Source organism: Daldinia decipiens (genome assembly GCF_022478715.1).
Source record: "Daldinia decipiens strain CBS 113046 unplaced genomic scaffold F4813scaffold_2, whole genome shotgun sequence".
Classification (NCBI taxonomy): domain Eukaryota; kingdom Fungi; phylum Ascomycota; class Sordariomycetes; order Xylariales; family Hypoxylaceae; genus Daldinia; species Daldinia decipiens.
Genome location: NW_026054545.1, coordinates 216,366 through 234,929, shown reverse-complemented (window position 1 = coordinate 234,929; position 18,564 = coordinate 216,366). Strand labels below are relative to the sequence as shown.

Genomic DNA, 18,564 nt, shown 5'->3' with positions numbered 1-18,564 from the left:
CCCTTTCTAAGTCCTTAGACCTTGGGGCTATAATATTTTAAAGATTTGCAATGGAATCGAGAACATAGCATATAAATACTGAAGAAGCACAGGTGGTTTGCAGTAGAAAGGCCTATTTCATGTCTATCTCTAATATCTAATAGATACAGGTACCTAGGCAGGCAGGTAAGCCACTGTCAGCATCCAACAACTACACAGTTCGTAGAGTTGAATGAGGAGTTGCTAACCAGGTTAACTGTTTGGCAGTGATATGCGAATAGGAAATTGTAAAGATATCCAATCCTCCGATACGTGATCGTAACTCGGAGTGACCCTATCTCTAACATTCCTCTTTGCAAGCTCATGGAGTTTGGGCAGCTCTAGCATGTCAAACGATGTTGGTAGGGACGTAATGAAAACCTTGATTATATCCTCGCATGACCCCTGCGTCGCAAGAGGATTTTTCATTCTGATCTTTTTGGTTGAGCATCCTGTAAATCCCTTGGCGTCATTCCGTGAAGGTATGGCTTCGTAATCGCTACGAAGCATACCCTTGACCCCCCAACAAGGATCCAGGTCATACAAATGAACATACAGAACCGTCTCCCCCAAGTTCCTCATAACGATCTTGATAGCATCATTATCTTGAACATCTATCTGTTCGCCTGGGCCAAATGACTTTCCATTCAGGTCTATTATCTGAATATCAGACGACTTTCGAAAAGAAGTTTTGGGTGACTCATTAGTCAAGTCCTTCACCATGTTGAATCGAGCTAAGTGTTCTAGAATATCGCAAACGCGGCTGGGACCTGCTTGATCTTGCAGTGTGACTGGGGGTAGGTTGGTAATTTTCTGACCAGGTTTATCAAATATTTCATATTCATTATTGCTTAGCTCAACCAGGAACGTTGGGTGTTGATCACGACTGTCGACTAAAGTGACGAGAGATCGTCTTATCAACTGCGTCTGCCATTCATCACGATGTGAAATATTAGTCCCCAACTGAACTGGATATTTGGCGAGATATGAGCAAGTAAGTGGTTCTGCGGTCCACCCTGTTTGGAGATCGCATGGTGCATCCAAAAGCTTCAACTCGGATATGAGAGACCCAACGCAAGTGACTCCCGCCTTCGCCATAAGGCCTCTCTCTTCCCTTGGCAAGTTTCCTGATCCTAGGGGAGATATAGCAAACCGGTCCCCGTCACAGAGGCCATGTGCCCGGCCTACGCGGATATAAAACTTCCCTTCATGTTTGGTTATGCAGATAGACTTCACGTCATGATCCAGATCGACCTGGCCGAAGAAACCCTGGTGTCCATTTCCATACAAAACAGGATGTTGTGACACGCGTGATTCCCAGAATCTGGCACACAGATGGCGATGAATGTCCATGTGTTTCCTTCTAAGCCCATAGTGGGATAATGTTTTGGAAAGAAAGTAGGACAACGCTCCATATCGTTCTCCTTTTTCACTCATTTCTATTCCTCCCCCCTTAGCGTTTTCATGAGGTCCGCACGCGGCAAGTATAGTACCGATCCGGATCCAGAAGCCAGTTGTCTCGCATAGATGCATCTCGGCTTGTAGTATATATGGCATGTCTTGTGAGGCTATCGTTTAAGTCAAATGAAGCCGTCGAGGCTGTCACAGAGCTAGGCGGGAGATACCGAACGCTGCAGCCGCTATTGCGATATACACTCCCAGAGAAGCAGCAGTCTAAGACAACAGTAACCACTACTCCCTTCCCTACCATGCATTTGAGAAGGGAAGCCAACGTTGGACCACAAAAGAGTTCCACGCCGCTCTTATCTCCCTTCAGGAGAACCAGCGCTAAGTCTCTGGTTGAATGATTCGAAAAAGGATGACTTCCTTTCAATCTAGTACCATGGCCAGAATAATGGAGATAGAAGAAGTCGCCATGGTTCGCTTGGGTTGTGATAGAAGTCAAAGCCGAAATTACGTTACCGCACGTCGGCCAGCTGTTCGGAGTTTCGAGCGGCGTTACGGGTTTGGAGTCAAGATCCCTGCCGGCCGTGAAGGTTTGGATATTGACAAAAGGCAGCGTGTTGATGAGGCATTCTTTAACTATACTAACGTCTCGTACACAGCTCGTCAAAGGTGCCCCGGGATAAGAATCGATGCCAATGAGGATCGCGTAATGCCTATTGGCAGTGTGCTGCTCACCCATGGTGGAATCGGGTTGTCGTGATACCCCCTGATGATTGATAGAGTTACTATACACAAATATCAACACGAATATCAACAGCACTACCTTTATTCACTACCAGGCTAGTTTAAAAGCATGGTTTATTGTCACATCGACACGTCAGGCAGAAAATGGAATAATAAGGCTGTGAATATAGTGCCTAAGAGCCTGAAGCACTCTAAATTAGGCGTACTTATAAGGCACACCACATTCACCGTTGTAGCGTCTGACATACCCCGCCCGCCTCTTTAATATAATGAAGGCAGCCATTAGGAGTTCACCGTGACCGTCAGTCTAAAGGTCGTGGCTACATTCATGCAGCCTGAAGCCCCGCCATTTCGAACACCTCACCATTCTTAGCATTTTGACCGTTTTCTAGGCTAAGGGTACACTTATGCCTAGAAGGAACAGATGCAACTAAGTAAGGGCCCTCAAGGGATCCGTTGGAGCTTAGCAGATAGACCTTATCCCCAACGTGAAATTCCGGTGTCTATATGCGAATTTAATTGGGGCCGGGCGACGTCTTAATACATAGAAACTACTCACCTCAGCGTAGGGGTCGATCCAAGGACGGTCTTCCTCATCGGAGAAGAAAAATTTGTCTTGATCGTTGCTACATAACGTGTACGTATTAGATGCCTCTGTAGGTAGGCTGAGATGGGGGAAGGAAGTACATACCTATCTTGGTGTGACATGGTGGTTGATAGATATCAAATCAACACTCTTCATAAATCTATTTGAGAAAAGAAGATAAGTAGTAATTGGCTGATAATCCCATTATATATAAGTAGGAGGTAGTGAGGTATTTATATTGAGTTGTCCTTTCCAGCCTGACGTACACCACCACCTTCGATACTCAGTGCTACGCTCAATGCATACCCTGACCGGCTGAATATTCTAGCAGATTCCCTGCAAGAAAATTACTACAAGCATTGACATATGGACGATCCGGAAGCCGGAAAAAGTATGTGTGCCTGATTGCAATCCCTCTCTAGATCGAAATCTGACTGTATCCTCTAGTTGAAGAGTGTCGGCCTGGGTATCCTCGGTACACCGCACTTCTATCTTCAAATCTTCGCTGGCTGATATTTCGTCGATTCGATAAGCTACGGGCTCGAATCCTCTTGCGAAAACAAGATCAGTTATCCGTACTGGAGCATGAGTTAGACCAGATTGACAAGCAAGAGACGTCTCTTCTCTTTCTTGGGAAGAACCGATGCGACCAGAACCCAGACCGGTTGTCTACCCTTTCAAAGATCGAAGCGGCTCTGGCCGACTATGGTGAGAATCCCAAATAACCCCCGCGCAGCCGTTAACGGAGTCAGATGAACTCGTCGAAAGAACCAGTCGAATTCTGAGCCTGCATTCTGCCACTCGAAGGGACATAGCCAGCCTTCAAAATTGGGTCCAGGGGACCGGCTGTCTAGCCAGAGATGAAACAGCCTACCTCTCATGCCGGAGTGAACTTGTCAGTCTAGCACCAGTGACTGACAGTGGGATTCAACAACTCGAAACGTGGGTACAAGATAAATTGGTCCGACTCTTGCATAGGTACCGAAGAGTAAGAAAGCTGCAATGATCTGTCTCCATATCTCGCCAAACGACTGGCTGGCTGACAGTTATAGACCGCAGCCCGCGAACTTTCTACCGATCCGAATGTGCATATATATAGGGGTCCCTGGGTCCGGCGGACTGCGAACGCTCTTTTAATCGTCTTGGTAACCCTTCTCCTGATGGTTCCGGTTATGATATGCAATCTCGTCAGCACTTTTTCGGTCCGAATTATCATTATTATGGTGTCTACGGTTTCGTATCTTCTCATGCTTTCCTGTTTAGCAAAGTCAAAGACGACGGAATTGATCCTCGCCGGGGCGACGTATGCGACCGTTCTCATTGTGTTCGTTTCTGGTACCATCGCAATGCAAAGCTAAGAGTTATAGCATCCTGTTAAATTCGAGTAAAGAATCGATTGAGTGTATGAAGCTTGTCTTGATCGATCATTCTGGTCCGAGGCTCTTCTTGGCTGACCATTTTAAGGTGGCTATTTTGAGGTTTATAAGGAATAATAATTATCTGCTAATTTTTTGGCTTTTTAATGAGCAACACTGGTACCTTACTGTCACACAACTGATGCGTACTGAATAGACAATATTATATGAGGCCTATTTGATGATCTGATTGAGGTAAAATCGTAATATGACAGAACCATATACCCTAGGTTAGTAATGTAAACAGGAAACCAAGTAATTTCTCTTCCTCTCTAACATTAACCTTTGTCTTTCAGATATTAACGGCATATATCAACAATAGTACATCGGCGTACTTCCAGTAGCCAGGATCAACGACGATAGAGAGAGGCTAAGGAGGAATTAGCCTGAGATCTTTATCTTATGAAGTTGCAGTCATTTATGTACATGTTCTTGTTCATTTTAAAGTTGTATTTCGGGATAGATTATAGGGAGATAATTCAAGTATGCCCTTATTTATTCGTGAATGATTTAATGAGCTAGTTGAGTTAATATGTGTCCCGAAATTTACTGAAGCTTTTCAGCATTAAACCGTAAGGTTATTTATTGCACATACATAACTTGACATTGCAATGTTATCAGAGGCGTTTATAAATGGCAGTAGTTGAAGAATACTTGACTCGCCAATTACCTAATATTCTAAAATAGCTAATAGTTCATGTATGTTAACAGTTTATGGGATTGCAAGACTATACAATGAGTTAATATATAATGTTTATGGTTTATAAAGTATCACGAATTTAAGACACATTCATGAGGGTTCGAGTATTTTTGATTTAGTTTTGGAATACCGAGATTGGTTAGGACTTGTAGGTATATTTTTATTCCAGGAACCTTCACAATCTAGGTTCGGTATATTGTAAATGCTCGCCATTTCATGGCAAAATATTCTATTATAGATAGGCATCGCCGCATCAGTTGAACGAAGATGCTATAGGTATGTAGAATAATCCAAGGGGTGTATGCCTCGGCTTTGCTTCTTGCTGAGCCACAGCTGTACATACAGGCACGAATAATATTCCCATTTCTTACAAATGAAGAAATAAAGTTTCCAATAGGTATGTAGGTCGTAAAAGCAACCAATAAATAAAAATCAAGCCTTTTAACTGCATTTAAGGAGTAGTTGCCTATTTGGTAGTGATTGTATAAACAGTCTTCATCTAAAGAGGATAGCTTTGAATGAGGACAGTTTGATATTATTGTATTCTATAAGTTCTGATCGGTTTACTAGTATTACCAAATCCCTCCCCACTACTACTAGAGTAGGATCCTTCGAATCAATACATCTTATCAGCGTTGTTTAATCAGCAGTCAATAGTAGTCCATTTACATCCTACGACTGCCTGGAATTCTGCCTTGGATATGTTTACCATCATGCAACATGAAGTTCATTACAGGTAGCGAATTCTTGTTTAGGTTAGTAAAGGTCCATAATGGAGATATCTGCCTTGGAGCTATACCGATTGCTGCCTATTATTAATATTAAATGCGACCCGTGCGTCTTGAGTTTATATACGACCTCATATCTGGCCAGTATTAACTGTCAAAGAGAACTGTAATTATGTATTAAATAATGTCGACATCAACATCACAGGCTGCGGATAATGCTGACTGGCGTGGTCGCCGCTCCGGCAAACCGGGGGCTGATATTCCACAGCTTAGCTGCGAGCTATGCAAGTATGACTTAAAAGATATTGCCCGTAGATGGGTCGATACTAACTTATTCTATAATAGGAAGCGAAAAATCAAGTGCGACAAATCCAATCCATGCTCCAATTGCGTAAAGGCCGACGTGGTATGCGTCCCTATTCATCGCAAGCGCTTACCTCGTGGTCGCCATACCCACCCCCGGTCACTCGTAACACTCAATACCGGCGAGGAGTTAATGTCCCGAATACGAAACCTGGAGGCTCTAGCTTCAAATATCAATGAATTGAAAGACTCGGTATCGGAGCCCGGACCGACGACCACAGCTAGCGCTGAAGTGGGAAAAGATACTGAGAATGATGTTGGGTGGCAGTTCTGGGCTCAGATTGCAGACGAGGTAATATGTGTCCCTTTATGATGCTTCACATCAACTAATGTTACAAAGGTAGAAGGCCTCCGTGATATCGTCGAGCGGGCCTCGGATGACGAGGAGAGCGTTTGGTCAACCCCGAATTCTAGTTTTGGTACTAATTTGAGGGTAATTGGTATTGGATCATCTAGTCATGGTGGTCTCCCAGCGATTAATGATCATCTAAAAAGCTCTACCGTGACAGCTCAACTATGCGAAATATACCTCCGTCAAGTAGACCCCATCATCAAAATTTTGCATCGGCCCTCGCTTAGCAATTTTATGCAAAATGGTCAGCGCTATTTGGGATACGATACTAACCACATATCTACGATATGTTTGAGCTCGGCCGTCTGCTTCTCTGCCGTGTCGAGCATGACAGAAGAGCAATGCCAAAAAGGGTTCAATACAAGAAAGCTTACGCTTATGGCACAATTTAGAGCAGCTTGTGAAGCCGCTCTCGAAAGCTCAGAACTATTGACGACGAGTGATATCACTGTCCTACAAGCCTTCGTATTATATCTTACTGCTAGGCGGACTGAGGATTCAAGCCGCGCCGTCTGGACTATGATCGCGTTAGCCGTTCGGATAGCAAAAGCTCTATCTATACACATAGGAAGAGTAGAGTCTTTCTTTAACCGGCAGATGAGACGTCGGCTATGGTTCACGGTGTGTCTTTTAGATCTTCAGGGGGCACTTGAAGAAGCCACAGAGCCACTCATAGAAGTTGATGCAACATCATCGGATTTTCCTGCCAATATCAATGATTCCGAGTTTGACGTCGACACTCCAGGGGAACTTCAGAGCAGAGATGGCCTGACTGATATGACTTTTGCTCTCGTCACATATCATGCGCAGTTAAGCGGACGACTCCTGAATTTTCATGGTAAGGAGGCGGACAAACTCAATTGGGAAGAACGAGAAAGACATGCTTCACTCTTTCAGCAACAGATTTCGAATCTTTTGAAATTGTGCGATCCAGAATCAAGCGCATATGCATGGTTCACTTTCCATGGGGCACAGTCACAGGTAGCATCAATGCGTCTTGCAGCTCTGAGGCCATTACACCGCGTTGCCAACCAGCCCGCTCCTCGTGGAAAGTTTACAGAGATCCTCGACGACGCCTTGAAGACTTTGGATGAGGTACACCTAATCAGAACCAGCCCTAGAGGGGAGGGGTTTAGATGGTACATGGTGATTCAGTGGCACGCACTAGCGAGCGCTATCGCTGAATGTTATGTCGGCGCAGATGTCGCGACTCTTCAGACCGCCTGGCCAATAATTGAGAGAGCTTTTGAGCACCATAAGATAGACATGGAAACTTACCGTCGAGGGATGTTTAAAAAGCCGCTGGAAAGATTAATGATGCAGGCTAGGAAGAGGATCAGCGTCCTTTTACGCAACCAGAATTCTCTCCAGGGGTCGCCACAACCTTCGTTTAGCCTCGGCCAAGCGGATTATAACCCGCATTTAGGATCACCAGATCCTACTGCGACCGACATAGACCCTAACTCGATGGACTTTTCTATGAGCCAACTCGATCCTCAACTCGATCCTCAACTCGCTATGGATTTCGATTTCGATGAGGCAAATTTGTTCCCGTCTTTTGAAAATTCTACTGTAACAAATCCATCGATGTCGACATGGTCCGTGCCACAGATGCTGCACGGTCAGAGCTTGGGAAGTACTGATGCTCCTGGAGGGAATAGTGGCTCTTCTGAAGACGTATCCTGGAAGACATGGGAAGATTTTGTGTCTGAACTCTCTTTCAACGAATCCACCAAGCATCCTGCTTGATGAATTCTTATATATGAGTCCATTATTGGATCTACTTGTCAATATATTACTAAACACACCTTGATTGACTTAATAAATGCATCAAGTCTTAGGCACAAGTACATAGGATGATATGGGCATACTTTTATAGATAATAATCAACACTTTGGATACCAGTTATATAGAAACTAAAATTTGAACCATAACATATCTAGATCTATCCAGCCCCAATGTTGCTATCGTATGGTACCTATCGTTCTAGGATAAGCTCAAATGGTGACTTCTAGACATTATGTCTCAAGATCAGAGATGGCCTCTACAGTACGAAGTAAATTATCACAATGGTGTCTAACAGCACATTTTACTTTACAAAACGATAGGAAAACACGAGTAACGCTAAGTAGTGGGATATTTTATTCAATTAAATCTGAACATTCGGCTGGCCCATGGTGTAAAAACTGACGCACAGCGGAAATTTAGTTCATAACATAGCCCCGACGGAACTTTTCGGATAATGCGAACATATCGACTGGATGACCTACGAAGTAGTTGCCATTTATGGCTCGTCTACTACGTACTTAATAACCGAGTGAATAACATTGTTACTCGCCCTGTTATTAACCCTGGATCTGGATTTTATGGGTGCTTCAAAAGCCGGTATGTCAAAACCCGAGGTGTCAGGCAAACACCAAGATAATTTCTGACGTGATCCTCAGATAGCAAGGGAAAGCTTCTATCAGGAGACCCTTTTCGTGTTTTTGTTCGACATCATGACTCTTTTACCTTGATCCAGCCCTTTAAAGAGGTCGTGAGACCCAAACGGCTTGAAAGATGTGAACCCAAACTTGCGGATACGCGGTGTGTTTCTCTACCATATCTCTAATACCCAAGACAAGAAAGGAATTCAAGTTTCCTGCGAATACAGAACCGATTCGGTCAGTTACTAAATCTCATGTCACTATACAGTCGCCCGATCCTCTTTCCTTTTTGAGGCCTATTGGGATATTAGCCACGCAGCTCATCGTCCGAGTCATTATCTTCTACATGGCTTATCTCTTCGGGATCCTATATTGATTATTCGCAAGCTTTTTTCCCGCCTTGACGGACATATACCACAGGTGCGTCGGTATTGGTAGTCTTAACTACATCTCATATTGTTCTCTCCCAATTCTTCATGGGTTGCTATGTCATATTGATAGGCGCTACATTCAAATGATATTAAAAACACCAGACTACATATACCTTCAATGAATTTAGCCCAGTCGATATACTCTATTGAGACTATCTCGATCTAGTCAGTCAGCAAATTAGCGAACCATCACAGGTCAGGTTCGCCAACGAGGACAATTTGGAGCTTCACTCTACCCGTCTTCGTGCAACCATCCTTGCAAGATCGGTGAGAACGTACATCATCTCGATGAGCTACCTGTATGTAAGATGTAATGGATGTTGTAGTACAGCAGGGCTGATTAAGAATATGTTCACATGTTATGGCAAATGATCTTCTACGATGGATTTACTTTGCGAACATACCTTGAGGTGCTAATTGGGAATTGGTTGTAGAAAGACATACGAGAATATTTTAGCGAGAGAGGTGATCAGACGATTTATGGTGGGTACGCGGACGAAGAAGAACACAGCTAGCCACCGCAGTTTTATACCGTCAATATGAGCAGGTGAGATGGATATCGGAAGAAGGCGACTCCGAATGTAATATCGAGTTATAGACAGACAACTGCTCTACGAGGTTATTCAGAGGCAAAGTAAATCATATGATTAAAATTTCCTTGAAAATGTACCTAATGTTTAATTCATTTAAGATGCCTTGGATAGGTAGATACATGTGTCTTAGCATTGTGCATTATTGCACACGTCACGGAGGATTATTTATAGTTTGAGCAGGTATAAAAGAGCCCTGTCTTACAAGCTTCAATATGTACATACTTCATCAGGGGAAATAAAGTTTAGGTGGGGAATACCTGAAATTAGCGGAATTTCCCCGTACAGCACGGGCGTTGCTTCGTGCTTGCTTCGTGCTTGCAGCTGGCCGCTAAAGAAAAAGGGGTACCCACCTGCCTATGCGGGATTCAAATTGCCGATCTGGAAAAGGATCTAGCGCTAGAATCTATCCGTTAATTTGACTTGATTACTTCACCAGATTTTATTCCCCTGGAGTACTACCGCAAAATGCCGATTACAACTCGTATTATGCGATAGGTATGCATCTTGTTTCGAAGAAGAGCCTCATTTTTTCAAGGTTCTTCCGCTCCTCGCCGCTATATTGCAGATCCTATTATATCTGCTATATTTTAGCGACCCAGCGATCTGGATTGCGTTGCTGATCTCGGCCTGAATAGAATGGGCTAGGCCTTGTCAATTAGACCCCATCTGTTTAAGACCCTACAAGCCGGCGTGTACTGGGTTAGGTACCTGTCTAGGCCACCTAAAGATAGCGGACCAGGCTTACAGACTATCAGGCTTCGTACGCTTCCTGAAAGTTCAAGGGTTATTGTATAAAGTATGAAGCCGTCAAAGCCATTAGGCACCACTATTGGATACAACAACGTGACATGGCCGATTTTCACCTGCTGGGCATGTTAGACAGACTGTCGGGAGTTTAGTAGGATACCTCGGTCGACGAATTAGCTGGCGACTGTTTTTGGACGTCAACTGTTTCTGGATGTCTTGCTCCAGTCTTGCTCCAGTCTTGCTCCAGGAGGGTCGGTGTTCGGTCCGATGACCTTGACACCGCCAAGGATAACCTACCTACATATATGTACTATGTGGAGTCAAGGACAGAAGTGTCCTACGACTCGTGGATTCCATGCGGGCCTTTGGTGGGTTATCAGAAATTCTACATTCGATATTTACCTTCAAAAGATTATCTTGATGCGCGACACTTCTGGCGCTCGGTGACTACGGCCGCTATGGTTACTATGTCGCGTTCCAAATGCGACCGCCGAAGCGCACTCGCGGGATACCCGTCCCTCAGTTCCAAACCACACAACCCTATCACATAAGGTTCCCTCGTGCTATCACCTAACATTAGCATTTCATATCTCTTAACATGACGACGTCGTGGATATCGGAAGCACCTCAGGAAACTAATATTATCCCCTTAGACCCGGTAACGTTGCAAAATAATCGATTCTACATCAATGCAACCAAAGCTATGGAGGTATGGCGGGTGCGGGGTGTGCCGAGCCAAGCTGGTCAGCATAAGGTCTCATCGTGAACCTGACCTTCTCGAGACAAGGATAACAGGTTCTTGGACGCGCTGTAGTGGAAAAGAGCAAGCCCGATTTGGAAACATCTTATCTCCCTACACACGAGAGCACATTAAGCACATTGTAGAGTGGGTGTGGCTTCTGCTTCGGAAACTAATAGCCAAATAACCCAAACTCGACATTCGGTGGGGTTCAGGCGGATGGATGGATTATCTCCTCCGTCTTATTTAAAACATGCTTCTCTGCATGCCTCTGCATGTCTAACAAACTCTGCCACATTTCCCTTACGTCCGTTAGCATGTATTTCCTTCAAAATCATTTGATCCTCTACTCTAAACCAGCTTCCCAACACCTTGCACACCTCCGATATGATTGTTGTCGCAAGATCTAATTTGGTCAAGTGATAGTGGGGTATGAGCTACGACTTGATGGGCGCATACAACCCTGTGATAAGCTATCAACCCTTGTGCTAATCTCGTCCAAAGAACTCTTGATGGTACTCTGATCTTGACTTTCCCAGCCTCCGATTGGCTACAGCCAACAGCTTCCCCTGAGCAAAAACTACCTTCATTACCGCGACTGTCAAGGTCCTACTATGCAAGACGCATTCCAACGTCCACCTTCCGCGTACGGAATAGGGAGGGCGAGCACGAGGGCTGCCGGGTTCTAGCACGTCTCTCCAGTTTTACGAAGCTCTCATCAGCTTTACCAGCACGCTCATGACCGGGAACCAACCTTGAAAGGAGGCTACAACCGGGGATATGACGGGATGCACCGGTTTGGAGGCGTGTCTGGCTCGGTGAACAGTGGCAACGTTGCCGCCCTGCTTCGCACTCTGCTTCGCAGGTCGCCATTAACCACATGTCAAGCTCCAAGGTTTGGTGGTGGTGTCTTTACTCCGAGCTCGAGAAACCATTGCCTGGGTATAGTAGGTATGGTTTCTTTGCCTGTAGTCACATCTTTGTACCACGTGAGAGACGCAGCCATGATAGTAGTGTGCCAAAATTGTCTCTTACCTGGCCGGAGTTGTCTCTCCCCTGGGTTCGTCGATAATATAAATACATTGACATGTCCATTTTTTGTCCACCTTTTTGACAACCAAGCCAGATATCGATCAAGAGCAAAGCTTCTTCACTCTCTCGACTATTCTAGTCACTTCATTCCTTAATACCTATTTCAGTCCTTACTCTGAAGCTATCTCTCATCATGTTCTCCGTCAAAGGCCTCTTTACGACTCTCCTTCTTCGAGCATCCCTTGGACTAGGTAGTCCAACCCCTGCTGTCGAGAAGCGGGCTTCTGGCTTTCTGAACAAGGTTTATTTCACTAACTGGTTAGTCTATCAACTTCTTTATTAATAGTGTCATCTAACATAGCTACTTCAGGGGTATCTATGGCCGAAACTACCAGCCAGCGCAACTTCCAGCTTCGCAGATCAACCATGTCCTCTACTCATTCGCCAATCTGAGGTCTGATGGAACTGTGTATGCGTCGGACACTTGGTCCGACTTGGAGAAGCACTACGACGGTGACTGTAAGTTAATGAGACACGTAGTTCGCCACTGAAGACACTTGTTAACATGACCGTCCAGCATGGAACGACCAGGGAACTAACGCCTACGGCTGCGTCAAGCAGCTCTACATTCTTAAGAAGGCCAACCGACACCTCAAGGTGCTTCTTAGTATTGGTGGTTGGACATATTCTACCAACTTCGCAAGTGCCGCTAGCACGGACGCAACTAGAAAGACCTTCGCCCAGACGGCAGTAGCTCTAGTGAAGGACTGGGGATTTGATGGCATCGATATCGATTGGGAGTACCCCGCTAATGATACTGAAGCCAGCAATTTTGTTGCACTTCTACAAGCAGTCCGATCTGAGCTTGACTCGTACTCATCTCAGTACGCCAATGGATATCATTTTCTCCTTACTGCGGCGGTTCCCGCAGGTCCCGCAAACTACCAGAAGCTGCACCTTGCGGATATGGCGCCGTTGCTTGATCAATTCAATCTCATGGCTTACGACTACGCCGGCTCTTGGGACTCTACTTCTGGTCATCAGGCAAACTTGTACCCTAACCCTCAGAACCCTGTATCCACGCCCTTTTCGACGGATGCCGCTATTACTGCCTATATCAACGGCGGTGTCCCGAGTAACAAGTTGGTCCTTGGTCTACCACTGTATGGTCGCGCGGTATGTAATTCAAGCCGTTCCCTTTTTCCTTGTTTCCCCATCTCAATAACTAGTATCGTTTCCTTCTCATCGTACCTTCGAAGAACTTATTGATGCCGAGACGCGTCCAAAAATATCAAACAGTCTCTTCAAAATCAATCAATCACTGACTGGCTGTCAAATAGTTCGACGCTACGGATGGTATCGGACAACCCTACACGGGCATCGGTCAAGGTTCATGGGAAGCTGGAGTCTATGATTACAAGGTCCTACCTCGAGCTGGCGCACAAGAAGTGTACGATGCCGTAGCTGGCGCCACGTATAGCTACGACAGCTCGGCCAAAGAGCTGATTAGCTACGATAATGTCGACATGATCAATAAGAAGATCGCGTACGCTCAAAGCAAGAATCTAGGTGGCTCGATGTTTTGGGAAGCCTCGGGCGACCGAACAGATAGCGGCAGTTTGATCGCGGCCGCGTACAATGCCCAGGGAGGATCGAGCTTTCTTGATGCGACACAGAACCTCCTCAGCTACCCTAACAGCCAGTACGACAACATCAAAAATAACCTAAACTAGGTTCATACCTTGTTCAGACACTCCTTGCTCTGACCTTTGCGGCGGTCATTAGGTTCGGGGGCTGGCGCCCCGTCTTAGAAGACTGTTATCATCCTTTACTGCTCAGATTTAACGCCAAATAGTCATTCGCTTTATTTCCGAAACCGATTTACAGAACTTTAAATACTTACGATCATTTACGGATAGATGTGGTTGCCTATATGTTTCGCCAGGCTCATAGCCTAGCACCTATATTTTACTTCACTGTATATAGTTACAGACACTCTTATTGTATATAAGCGTTTCGACTTAAATTTGAATATATAAGCCCCTACTTAAAACATACACAATCCTTCCTAACTCCCTAGCTTGGTTTTTGAGCATTGGTTAAATGTAGCTAAGATCATATCCAAGAGTAATCCCTCACAAGTAAACGCCGCCACCATAATAAGGAATGTAGATAAAACAGGGGACAGTGATACACGGATGGCTCCGAAACGCCGTTGAGCTATGTTAATATATGTAAAGACGGGGAAAAAACTCCCTCGCAGTAAGTCAATAAGTGTAATTCGATAATCACATCATTCGGCAAGTTCCAGAGAATCGGTGCTTCTTTTCTTTCGGCTGGTCAGCTGCTGGAGTTTCGTTACTGTTCTTGACGGGAGGAGAAATAGCGGGTAATACCTCGGAGACGGTGGTCAATTCCGCATTCTCGACCTCTCTTAGCGACGTAGATGGGGAGGCGCCCCCGCTGTTTGGGGAACGGTTTGACTTGTGTGTGCACTGAGTGCAGGTCCCTGCAAGGGTCTGCCCGCTACAGTTGCTACAAGTCATTGAGATATCGTCACTGCTTCCGGCCTCGGGGACCGGAGATACATTCGGGCTTCGGACTGGCGCGCTCACTGGCATCGCCTGGCCGTGCTGGCTTAAATGAGAGACATGCAGCTGGTTTATCGCCAAACGCTCTACGTCTAGACTAGAGGGGCGTGTTGTGGTCGGGGTGTTAGCAGCAGATGGATAGCGCGAGCCGGCTCGGCTACCGGGCAGGCTCTCAGGGGGTAGGAAGTGGACTATGCGATCAACGCTGAGGAGATCCGCGTTTGGGGTTTCGCCGTTGATACAGGTGGTGATGCTATTGGGATTTCCGGGATTTGAGTTAGGGGCATCGACATTGATTTCTGGCCCAATTTCCGCTTCGGCTTCGGCTTCAGCTTCAGCTAATGTCTGCGCAAACTTTGACCACCGGCGCAGCCAGTGTCCATAGATGTAGACGACAATCATGAATAGGAACAAGCCAGTTCCTATCGAGGCCAGTACGATAGTTCCGGTGAATATGGTCATTTTCTCGTACCTATTTTATTCATCGAGAGTGTGTTCAGCCGCGAGTATTATCTGGGGAAATAAGGGGCTGGGAGTAGAGGAGGAAGGAAAGGGATGAAGCTAGAGAAACATACTGAAAGATATTAGCATTTGGAATAATCGTATCATGGAAGGCAATATAATACTAACCATAGGAACAGCGTAAGGTGTAAGTACACCAGCAAGAAAATCTCTTGCCCATCCGTTGCCACCCGTGGCAGATGCAGCGTAAGGGCCGTAGGCTCTAAGCACATAATCGATAGTACCCATGTAAATAGCGAAGTTAGCGATGCCTATCATACAGGAGGCGATCATGCTGAATATCCAGTGAAGAGGATGTTCAGTATAAGCGGCCGTAAAAGCAAAAAGGAGAAGGCCAATAGGCAACAGGGGCGCCGCAAAAAGCAGCCAAAACAGTCGAGCTTCGTACTGCGCTCGCTCGCAGAGTGGTTTTCTCTCGCGTAGGGCTATCTGTCGTCCGATGAAGTAGTAGGCCATGGCATATCCGATCATGTATCCAATTCCAATGGGCAAGAATGTACAGCCGAGCAATATGGGACCGAATCCCCATTGCCAATATACGAATCCGAAAGATTGAACCATCACTAAGGGGGAAGAGAGAGTTAGTCCTAATCATTATCTAAATAAATATACACAGAAGCCAACCCGACACAAGTAAATATAGATAGACATATACACATATGATAATCTATCCGGAACACAAACACTTATTTGCGCAAACGCTACCTACCTAGGTAGGTAAATACATAAACGAAGTCAATCGTTAACACACTATATATGAACTTACTAAAGATAATAGCGTCCGAGAATCCCGACAGAAGCGAGAAGACTAAGACGATAGGCTCCGTGAAGAACATCTTGAAAGGCCGCAACCAAATCTTCCAAACCTCAGACCAGTTGATGCGTCGGTCCCCAGAAATCTCGTTCGGACCGTATACGGCGGGGTTCATTCCGGACTCACGCATCTCCTTAGCGGCCTCATCCATAATAATAGTCGTTCGCGTCTCGGGGACGAGGAAGTAGTGAAGGAGCTGCACCATCACGCCGAAGATTATCTGGATCCAGATGACCCAGCGCCAGGCCAGGTACGCCTCGACAACGCCGCCGATGATAGGGCCGAGGATGGAGCCGCCGACGGACGAGAACACGATAAACGCGGTCGCGTGCTGGTGCTCCGCGCTGTGCGGGTCGAACATATCTGTGATGAGAGCAAGGGTTACGCTTCCCCCGGCGCTGGACAGACCGCCTAGGGTCCGCCCGACGACGTGTCCATACCAGGTCGGGGAGAAACCCACCAGGATCGCCCACATGTTGACGAAGAACAGCGACGCCTGCAGGACGCGGCGGCGGCCGTACTCCTCGGACCACGGGGCCCACAGCTCGCAGCCGAAAGCGTAGGCGATGAGGAAGGAGGCGGCGCCGCCCCAGCGGACCTGGAAGTAGGTGAGGCCGTACTCCCTGGCGATGCCCTGGATGCCGTTGGAGTAGAGGGTCGTGTTCAGGTTCATGGAGACCTGGACGAGGAAGATGACGCAGAGGATGTACCACTTCTCCTTCTTGGGCCAGCGGACGGGCAGCTTGGTGCCGCAGTCCGAGGGCTTGATGAGCACGCGGGAGAATTCGCTGTGCGAGTTGCGGCGCGCTTGGCTGCGGGCGCGGCGCCAGCGGAGCGTACGCATGATGCGGTTGTGGCCTCGCGAGATGTGCTCGTCGTTGCGGACATGGTTGGTTTGAGGTCTGGGGTTGCTGTCTGGGGCCGGGTTAGCACGGTCTTGCTGCGGTATCATCTCCTGGAGCCGGGCTGCGAGGTCATGGAGAGGGATTGGTGAGGATCCGGGAGGTCGTGTAGACGACATTGCTAAAGATGCCGTTGCGTGTTGAAGTGAGCAGCGAGTTGGTCTATGAGTGAGTTTGGACCGTCGGATGGCAGCATTTCATAGCAGTTTATTTCTTTTCCTAAATTTCTTGCTATCGTAAAAATTCCCCCTTTTTTTGCCTCGAAATAATAACTTCGCAAAAAGAGAGGAAATTTTACGGAATACGAGAATCGAAGTTGGGGCGGTCCGGTGAGCTTTTATAAAGGCCGGCTATTAACCTCTCAACCCTTTCCAAGCCCTAGGTTAGTAACCTGAGGAGTTTATTCAAGAGCACGCCTATGGCTTGTATCGAGGGGTATTAAGTTCGCTTGTGTCTTGAGTTAGCTTAGCTTACGGCGTGTGCGCCAGTTGGTTGTGCCTGAGAAGCGTATAGACCGGACAAGTCTCGAGCCGGAAGTGAGGCACTTCGGGTACTTGTCCACACCAAGCTTGCTATAGTTTGGGCAATACGAGAGGTCTAATGTGAGGGCCTCAAACAACCATTAGGAGGGTAGTGGCGCTTAGCGCTCACGAAATCAAAGCTTATAAACTATATGACACCCCATTTTTGGGCTCTAGAGCATCTGATGCAGTTACGATGCTCAGGGGTATGCTAGGGCCTTTGAAAAATCGTGGTAGTTCTCAGTCACTATGAACTCTATTCGGTAGCATTGAAACGCTTGGATTTAGTTTTAGTACTTTTGGTAGTTTACGAGAGAACGGGGATAACTGCTGGTAGAATTCATATGCTGCCACTCTACTTTACTTTTTTTATCGTCATGTTTTATTAGTGAAAATACCCGTTTCAAAACTTCCAATGCAGCGAAATCATTCCTCATAAGTGGTTCGACAACCTAGTTCACGATGGATCTGCAAAATGTTGACAATCAACTAGCTAGGTTGACGATACTTCCACATCGGGTCTCAACCGAGTCAGATTCGAGCGGAGTAGAAACTTTCTTTTTCCATGTTACATCGAGAGTCGTTCGATAGAATTACGGCATGGATATAAAGTTTATTCCAAGAGTAAAGCACCAAGGGTCCAAGCTTGGTTGTTACATCGATGATCGAATTCCTAACCTCCACCTGTCCCCTCTGGGGTGTACGATTTTTATAAAAGGAACTTCTTACATCTACCGAGGGTTTCATGCAGTTGCAAGAGACCTCGCTTCTAAACCGGGACTTCTATATCGGATATCATTTATAAGATCAACCCAGGAACGGAGATTTTGAACACTCGTCGTATAAGCTTGTCAAGCATTCCAGCTCCAGGTAAATAAACGATTCACCACCGCCATCAGGTTCCACATTGCGCTGTGGTAACACTGAATTCTT

General features: G+C 46.2%; 7 protein-coding genes across 7 annotated transcripts; 3 read left to right on the top strand and 4 right to left on the bottom strand.

Annotated features, from left to right (window-relative positions):
- Window positions 1-96: 96 nt before the first annotated feature.
- On the bottom strand, window positions 97-1,698 carry F4813DRAFT_96450 (uncharacterized protein). Its single transcript, XM_049249090.1, has one exon. It carries the CDS (start codon window positions 1,573-1,575, stop codon window positions 232-234), a length of 1,344 nt encoding a protein of 447 aa, XP_049104001.1. The 5' UTR covers window positions 1,576-1,698; the 3' UTR covers window positions 97-231.
- A 663-nt stretch (window positions 1,699-2,361) lies between these two features.
- On the bottom strand, window positions 2,362-2,967 carry F4813DRAFT_343254 (uncharacterized protein). The gene is made up of 3 exons (XM_049241513.1): window positions 2,861-2,967; window positions 2,729-2,795; window positions 2,362-2,672 (listed from the first exon to the last, which is right to left on the bottom strand). The coding sequence occupies exons 1-3, from the start codon at window positions 2,875-2,877 to the stop codon at window positions 2,496-2,498; spliced, it is 261 nt and encodes an 86-aa protein (XP_049104000.1). The 5' UTR covers window positions 2,878-2,967; the 3' UTR covers window positions 2,362-2,495.
- Window positions 2,776-4,396, top strand: F4813DRAFT_343251 (uncharacterized protein). Its single transcript, XM_049241512.1, has 4 exons — window positions 2,776-3,146; window positions 3,203-3,463; window positions 3,508-3,743; window positions 3,808-4,396. The coding sequence occupies exons 1-4, from the start codon at window positions 3,122-3,124 to the stop codon at window positions 4,111-4,113; spliced, it is 828 nt and encodes a 275-aa protein (XP_049103999.1). The 5' UTR covers window positions 2,776-3,121; the 3' UTR covers window positions 4,114-4,396.
- A 1,249-nt stretch (window positions 4,397-5,645) lies between these two features.
- Window positions 5,646-8,242, top strand: F4813DRAFT_343245 (uncharacterized protein). Its single transcript, XM_049241511.1, has 3 exons — window positions 5,646-5,886; window positions 5,944-6,253; window positions 6,302-8,242. The coding sequence occupies exons 1-3, from the start codon at window positions 5,783-5,785 to the stop codon at window positions 8,060-8,062; spliced, it is 2,175 nt and encodes a 724-aa protein (XP_049103998.1). The 5' UTR covers window positions 5,646-5,782; the 3' UTR covers window positions 8,063-8,242.
- Window positions 8,243-12,474: 4,232 nt separating this feature from the next.
- F4813DRAFT_384746 (glycoside hydrolase family 18 protein) lies at window positions 12,475-14,014 on the top strand (the record flags this gene model as incomplete). Its single annotated transcript, XM_049246140.1, has 4 exons — window positions 12,475-12,599; window positions 12,652-12,800; window positions 12,859-13,457; window positions 13,622-14,014. The coding sequence occupies 4 exons, from the start codon at window positions 12,475-12,477 to the stop codon at window positions 14,012-14,014; spliced, it is 1,266 nt and encodes a 421-aa protein (XP_049103997.1).
- A 560-nt stretch (window positions 14,015-14,574) lies between these two features.
- F4813DRAFT_396711 (uncharacterized protein) lies at window positions 14,575-15,334 on the bottom strand (the record flags this gene model as incomplete). Its single annotated transcript, XM_049247856.1, has 2 exons — window positions 14,575-14,610; window positions 14,678-15,334. 2 exons carry the CDS (start codon window positions 15,332-15,334, stop codon window positions 14,575-14,577), a joined length of 693 nt encoding a protein of 230 aa, XP_049103996.1.
- A 47-nt stretch (window positions 15,335-15,381) lies between these two features.
- Window positions 15,382-17,052, bottom strand: F4813DRAFT_396710 (MFS general substrate transporter; the record flags this gene model as incomplete). The annotated part of the gene is made up of 3 exons (XM_049247855.1): window positions 15,382-15,401; window positions 15,499-15,957; window positions 16,161-17,052. 3 exons carry the CDS (start codon window positions 17,050-17,052, stop codon window positions 15,382-15,384), a joined length of 1,371 nt encoding a protein of 456 aa, XP_049103995.1.
- Between the last annotated feature and the right edge of the window lie 1,512 nt (window positions 17,053-18,564).